Source organism: Gadus morhua, unplaced genomic scaffold, assembly GCF_902167405.1.
Source record: "Gadus morhua unplaced genomic scaffold, gadMor3.0, whole genome shotgun sequence".
NCBI lineage: Eukaryota > Metazoa > Chordata > Actinopteri > Gadiformes > Gadidae > Gadus > Gadus morhua.
The window spans coordinates 114,570-122,069 of NW_021963961.1; the positions used below are offsets into that span (position 1 = coordinate 114,570).

General features: G+C 45.5%; 1 protein-coding gene across 1 annotated transcript in view; it reads right to left on the minus strand.

The window, feature by feature from the left end:
- Positions 1-5,637: 5,637 nt before the first annotated feature.
- The window catches only part of sema3bl (sema domain, immunoglobulin domain (Ig), short basic domain, secreted, (semaphorin) 3bl), a gene marked incomplete at its 5' end in the record, with an annotated part of 44,916 nt that continues 43,053 nt past the window's right edge, over positions 5,638-7,500 (minus strand). Inside the window, 1 exon segment of the mRNA XM_030349924.1 lies at positions 5,638-6,409. Coding sequence (XP_030205784.1) covers positions 5,849-6,409 — 561 coding nt within the window.

The window sequence follows — 7,500 nt, forward strand, 5'->3', positions numbered from 1 at the left end:
TAGGTTGGAGAATATCACATCACATCATATTACCTAACGGAGTGTCATCATTCTGTTTGTATGTAAGAGTCATAGTGAAAGAGATTCTAGTCATGCCCTACACACTCAAACACACAAACCCTAACACAAATGTTGTGTGTATAAATGTCTGTTTATATGCTTAAATATACATTGATATAATATAATAATAGATAAGAAAACAATAACTGAACGACGAGTGTCAATATGTTAAATATGAATCATAAAAGAGAAGACAGAACTCAGTTCGAAAAGACCACATTTTAATCTTGTTAAATAACATGTACACAGGAGCATGCATGGATGGCAAGAGATAGTTAAATAAAACATAAATACATGTGATCACATTTTAACTATCCGCTCACCGGCATGAAGATCCACAGCCGGTCAAACATTACAGCACAACTACAGTTCACCCATTTGAGTGATATTGTTTAGATTCTATTCACCTGCAATACACATAATGGTACTATGCCAATATTTATAAGGGTTCCCCGTTTTGCATCCATAGATCAGCTGTAAATTAATAAAGTTCTCGACAGTATGACATTATTTTTTCTGGAATTTTCACTTTCTTCTAAATTGTATTTATTCACTGTAATGTCGTTGTTAAGTAACTAAAATCTCAAAAGGAACCGCAGTCTTGTACATGTTTAACGTGCCCACACAACCCAACCCAACACTTTTCTCATCAGACAGTATGAAATAATATATTTTTAGAATTGCTTTACAAACCATGTTGAATATCTTAATGATTGACTTTGATTGTTTTCTTTAAATTACCCGACCTGTTACACACTTTATTGAACCGTCTAAAGCAATCTCAATGCATGACCATCCAGATGCTTTAGAGACGTTTGGGCAGAGCCACTTAGATAAAAAATTATGTTTATTTTACAAATGTGCATAACAGGGATAACCATACTGAGTGACCAAATGACACCCAGTATTATGGAGTCAATTCCCAACTATTAAACACTGTCCAAATCCAGACAGTATTCAATTTCCCATTGCTAGACGCTGTCTAAATCGTTTCCCACCGTCCAAACCCAGCCTCCTACTCACTAAGGTGGGGATCACGGGAACCTATGGTTCCCTAAAGGTATACAAACTATACACGCGCGGCCTCAGTGTTGTTCTGCAAACAGCTCACCAAAAAACGAGACTCAAGGTGCGCAAGTACAAACCCAGGTTTCGCATTTAAATGTATTATTTTTTTATAATAGAGTAATATTAAATGTGACATGTGGTTACAATCGTACAACAACAAACAATGTTGAACACGGATCAGGACCGCATGTGATTCAAGAGGACATGGCTGACATCTGAGTCTGCGATCCGTTGACAAGCCTCACAACCACATCCACCTTCCTTACACTGTGTGGCTGTTCTCTGAACTACGTGTGGGACATGTTTTCCTTTCCTTTGTCACGAGGCCAGAGGTGATCACCCATTGATAGTCAGTTCATCTCATTATCGTGTGGTTAAATATACCATCATCTCAGCATGTGATCTCTGTTGCCTTTGTCTAACACCCAAAACATGTTCGATACGTTCACCCCCTATCTGTGGAGATTAGGGAAAACTATATCGCCGTTTGGTCATCTGGAGATGAGGTAAGCACAACTTTGCTTCCTTCTCTCTCAGTTTTTGCTCTTTCTTTCTCACCACTGTCCCGAGCACTTTCTCAGTCCATCAGAGCAGACCAAAGCAAAATATTTTTGGAGATAACGATTAAGGTTGGACTCCAACAATAACGTTCTCTATCAGTGTGGTTTGAAAATAAACGGACATCGACTGAGCTATGCCATTACATAGGCTGTGATTGTAATAAGTTGGAAAAAAAGGCACATTTCAAAGTAATTACTTCATCCTATTAGATCCGTGGAGTGTGTGTTTTGACTCGGTTTGGGCCGTGCTCGGGTCATACGGTCTCCGTAAAAGTTGTCAAAGATCGGATTTTGTTTTCATACATTTTTGGATGTTCTCATATCCTCCCCTTCCCGTATTCTCCCATCCTCCTCCTCTTTCTTCCCTCACACTCTCCTTCCAGGAAAAGATTCACATGCCAACATGGCTGCAGAGAGGTGAATGAGGGGTCACCATGGCAACCTCTGCTTCCTGGCTGGCGTCAAACAAAGGGTATCCAAGAATAGGCATTCCCTCGTCCATTTACAGACCTGATTGTTTTTGTGGAACAAAGAGACAGTGAGAGAATGAAATGAAATGAACACTGAGATCTCGTGATCATTTTATCTAAATTGACCATCAATGGAGAAAGTATTTGTACATACAGAGCCAGTTCCCAGTTGCCAATGAAGAGGTCTCTTAACTTTTCACCTCACAGGTTTCTATGAGATCCACCCTGATCCCTTTCCTTCCTGGTGAATCCAATCTGGGTTGTTACTCCATCCCTCGTCTTTCCTTAACATTCATCTCTCTGGCTCCCTTCACTGTTTCTCTATTGTTCTATCAACTCATGTTTGACCTTGCATAACAATGTTTATATCTTTTCCCAATTGTAGGTTGATAGTTCAACAGCTTCTCCCCTAATTACTTTCTCTCACACTTGCCAAAACACTCCCTGGCTCCCTGTTGATACCAAACAAGGAAAATAAAACTACAGGGAAAGCCCAACCCTATTGAATGGCAGGCTATTGCAAGTGCTGTAAGCGATTGAGTCTAGCCAATTTAAAAACAAAGACAGACATCACCTGGCCCTAATCTGAGCCCATTATATGCTGCAATTACATTTGCATGGTCCTTGTGGTTTCATGGTGATGTTTGGTCAGTCTCCCTATTTCAGTGTAATGGTAAACCACGCTCAGTTCTCCCCCACATCGCTAAACTCCCTGTGAGGCAAAGCAAAGCATTTCTTTCTCAGTGCCGGGGGGACATAGGAGTTCAAGACACAGAGGATGTAAAAGCTGATCCTGTATATGAACTATGAACCCGTTAAAATGAGGCAGATTTCACAGTACTCAGAACAGTGGGGCATGACAGTTGACCTCCTCCATTGTTTCGTCTGATGCCAGTGGAAAAGTACAATACACAGAATGATTGTGAGAAATGTTGTACAAGTAGATGATAATGGAAAGCAGTGTGAGGTAAGGTTGCCGTGGACATTGACCATAGGTCAATGTTTGTCATTTTAGCAATTGGTTAAATGGATTTTTCAAATACAGACTCATAAGAAATGCGCAAGCAAAACACAGGCAAAAGCTGTTTAGGATCAGTCATGCAAAATCCATGTTTCTTTGATTTCTGCTATCAAGTGTTTATAACCTCAGAAATGGACAGCTAATCATGTTTCCCATTTCACTTTACCAAATAAGAGCAAAGAGTAGGGGGTTCGTAAGTATTTCTTGCCTTTCTGTCAAACATAATAAATGTTGAAATGCATTAAAAGGGACTGCTTCCCTCACTGAAATAGCAGTACAAGAGGAACCAGGGTAAAGGTAATCCCCTGGTCAGTCTTTAAACGAAAGTCAAAACCCGGAGCAACGGACAAACGGAACGTTTCTAATCTGTTGAACCATCAACAGTGGTCTCAGGGCGAGCAGCTCTCTATATCAAGCGTGCTGGCGGATTATGGAGGATTATGCTATGGCGGTTGGAAGTAGTTATGTTAAACTGAATGTCTTGCTGGGAAAAACGCCTCCTCCACCACTGTGCTTTTAAAGGGTGCATGTGAAGAAATGATTGTATATATATACAGAGGTGATACGGATCGCGAAGGTTGGAAAACCAGTTAAAAAAAACTGTAATTCCATTGTCAGAAATGCGGTGGTTCAAAATGGCTGTGCGGAGAAAGCATGTTCACTGTAAATATGTCAAAAGTTATACAATCTATAGCCACACAATATTATTATTAAAGCAACACAATGATCATCAATCAAAAGTCCATCAGGTTTTAAACAATTACGTGTATAATAAAAGGAGGTGTCAAGCAAGGGTTACCATAGTTCTCAAGCATGCACAGTGTTTTCTTGTTCCTCCTTTTCAGTGAATGAAACGGAAAACGTTGTCCTCTTGGCTGACAGTGGTATTGGTAATGATAGTGAAAAAATGAAATGGCTTTTCATTTCCATCCTCTCCTGTGGGTGGAAACATCATTGGAGTGGAGGGGAGCAGAGCAGAACTTAATTACCAAATGGTTGCTGTGGTTATCCTTGTAAGGTTAGGGTGCAAGATGGAAGGCTGGGAGTCCATTATCATCATCATCATCATCATCATCATCATCATCATCATCATCATCATCATCATCATCATCCTCACCATCATCATCATCTCCATTATCTCCAAAGATGACTTTCAACCACAATCTCTAACAGTACAGTTTTTGAAAAAAAAAAACAGCAGCTTCTCTCTCTGCTGTCCTTGCACGTAGATCCAGAAAAACACAAAACCCCAAATGAACGATAACAATAAAACCAAGCTATGTGTGCACATGCTATTTTCTATTCACGAGAGCCTGTTCCAGAGGGAGTCCTGTTTGGTGAGGAATCATCAGGCCCACGGACAGGCCTGGTGGACAGTCTTCTATGGCGTCACATTAGTGCCATAATTCACTAATGTGATAAAAGATGCATTCGGGCGTATTACATTATTCCACACGCGTAGATATTAACTGCGAGCGCGCAAATGATCTCTGCGCGCGCAAAACAGCCTCTCGCGCGCGCAAATTACCTCAGCGCGCGCAAAACAGCCTCTCGCGCGCGCAAATTACCTCAGCGCGCGCAAAACCTCTCGCGAAAGATGTTTTAACGCTCTCGCTCGAATTTAATTTTGGCACTATGGGGGAGGGAACCAAGGCAGGGCGGGCTTTCCTATGATTGGCTGTTTCTGAAGCGCGATATTTGATTGACAGCCCTCCTCAGCTCTCCTCTCATTCAATTCTGAATTGTACAGTTAATGGCTGAAACGATAGTTACTTATTGTAACTCTAGATTCTATGAGTATAGGGGCAGCCTTTTAAGGCTATCGATATTGGGTTATCCCTAGGCGTGAGCCGTAGCACTGAAAATTTGTAATCCCCGACCACCAACACCAGTGGGCCTCAATAACGTCCGCGTGCGGCGTGCCTCAACGACGTCCGCATTTCGCAGATATAGCCGGGCGCCGGCGGACGTTCTGCTCCCAATAAACAGCTTTTCTTCAGCTATTTAAAGGACAATGAGGCCGACACTTCAAAGGCTGCGCCTATACTCATAGAATCTGGAGTTACAATACGTTCAGCCATTTACTGTACAATTCAGAATTGAATGTGAGGAGGGCTGTCAATCAAATATCGCGCTTCAGAAACGGCCAATCACGTTTGGCCGTTTCACGTATCGCCCTGCCTTGGTTCCCTCCCCGAAAGTGCCAAAATTAAATTCGAGCGGGAGCGTAAAAACATCTTTCGCGAGAGGTTTTGCGCGCGCTGAGGTAATTTGCGCACAAGAGAGGCTGTTTTGCGCGCGCTGAGGTAATTTGCGCGCGCGAGAGGCTGTTTTGCGCGCGCAGAGATCATTTGCGCGCTCGCAGTTAATATCTACGCGTGTGGAATAATGTAATACGCCCGAATGCATCTTTTATCACATTAGTGAATTATGGCACTAATGTGACGCCATAGTCTTCAACAAAGTTCAATGATTACATGTCACATTCCTGTCCCACCCCTCTCTTCCAATATCCAAGTGCTCGACGTTTCAAAGGACGAGGCGGCCAACAAATCCTCCATCACCCATCCCTCCTCCTCGCTCCACACCTCCCCTCCCCTCCTCCCTCCCCCTTCCCACGTCTCTCCGTCTCCACAACACTCCCGGGGGTAGCGGGCCGTCCCGACCGCTCACTCGTTCCGTGCGCTCACACGCCGCAGGTCCCGCGGCGTCCGGTTGCGCTCGCCGGAGCTCTTGCTGCGGGCCTTGCGGGCGCTGTCCTGCGCCTGCCGGTACTTCTCCACCATGCTCTTGTGCTTCCGGCGCAGCTTGTCGTGGCACCACATCCTCTCGCAGTACTCCTCCACGTGGGGCAGGTTGCTGGGACCAATCAGCTGCATGATGTCCTTGAACCAGGAGCGCGACTGGCCCCCACCTCCTCCTCGGTTGCCGTAGGAACCGACTCCGCCGCCGCCGCCGCCGCCGCCGCCGGAGACGCAGGGCGGCCAGCCTCTGTACCCCCCGCCGCCGGACCGGTCCTTGTTGGAGTCCAGGGCGTGGCTGGAGGGGTCCTCCCGGGCCAGCAGCTCGCCCACCGCCTCCCCCTGCAGAACCTGGAGGGTGAGGCGGGCCAGGGTCTGCGTGAAGCCGTGCTCCCGGGAGCGGCACACGTACACGCCCTGGTCCTGGCGGAAGACCCGGCGGAACAGCAGGCCCTGCTCGGTGGCCATGACCCGGTCGTCCAGCTTCACCTGGGGGGGCAGGTGAAGGGGTGGGTGGCAGGGAGGGAAGGTGTGGTAAGTGGGGGATAGTCAGTGGAGATCGGGGATTGTTTTGTCGCTATGGCAATGCAGCAACTGTAAACCAGCGAGTCTTTTTATTCACCCGTACATACACAAGCACGCGCACAAACACACACACACACACACAAACAGTTAGATGCGGAAGGTGACCTCAGGCCTTTGTGGGTGAACTCGGTGAGTATTTATTATAAATATAGGAGACACTTCAATTGCAGGTTGGCTGAGAACAAACTTGAACATTTCCAGGTTTAAAGCAATCCAAGAAACTTTCAAAGGGATTGCTCTCTCATGCCCCATTCAATTTCCGGTAGCTCACATGGCATTTATTTGTGTTTTACTGTTCCCAGCTTTTTACTACCTTATCAGCACGCCAAAGCCTTCAAGATTGGGGAAAAAACAAATGTAAAGGAAGAGGAGTTTGGCTGAACCCGGCCAGATGAGGGTGATTTGGTGAGGGTATGCGGTTCTCTGCCTGCAGAAGGGACTGGCATGAGAGCAGAGGGATGCAGAAAGGGACAGAGACCAAGCCAAGGTTCGCTATTTTCACTTCAATCAGCCTGGCTATCGGCTGTAATTAACTCTGCCTTTTCGTCTCTCTCTTTTTGTCTCTCTCGCTTTTTGTCTCTCTCACTTTTGGCTTTAATTTCTCATCTCATAGCTCTTCCATGCCAACCTAAATATTCTTATTGAGTATTTACCTGTATATACTTAGATAGTTTACTATCTCTCTATCTCTCTCTAAAGCCACAACCGTGTTCTCTCTCCCCTCCCCCCCCCCCCCCTGCACCTCTCTCTCTCTCTCTCTCTCTCTCCCTCTCTCCCCCTCTCTCTCTCTCTCTCTCTCTCTCTCTCTCTCTCTCTCTCTCTCTCTCTCTCTCTCTCTCTAATTCAGCCCCTCCCTCCCTCGCCCCTCTCAAGCACTCCAACCCTGTGCCAATCCAAACAGGGCTGCCTCTGACAGTTGGACTGGCAGCTGAGTGTTTATCTGGGAGAGAACCGGAGAAGGGTGGTAATGCCTTAATACTTACATGGCTCAACAG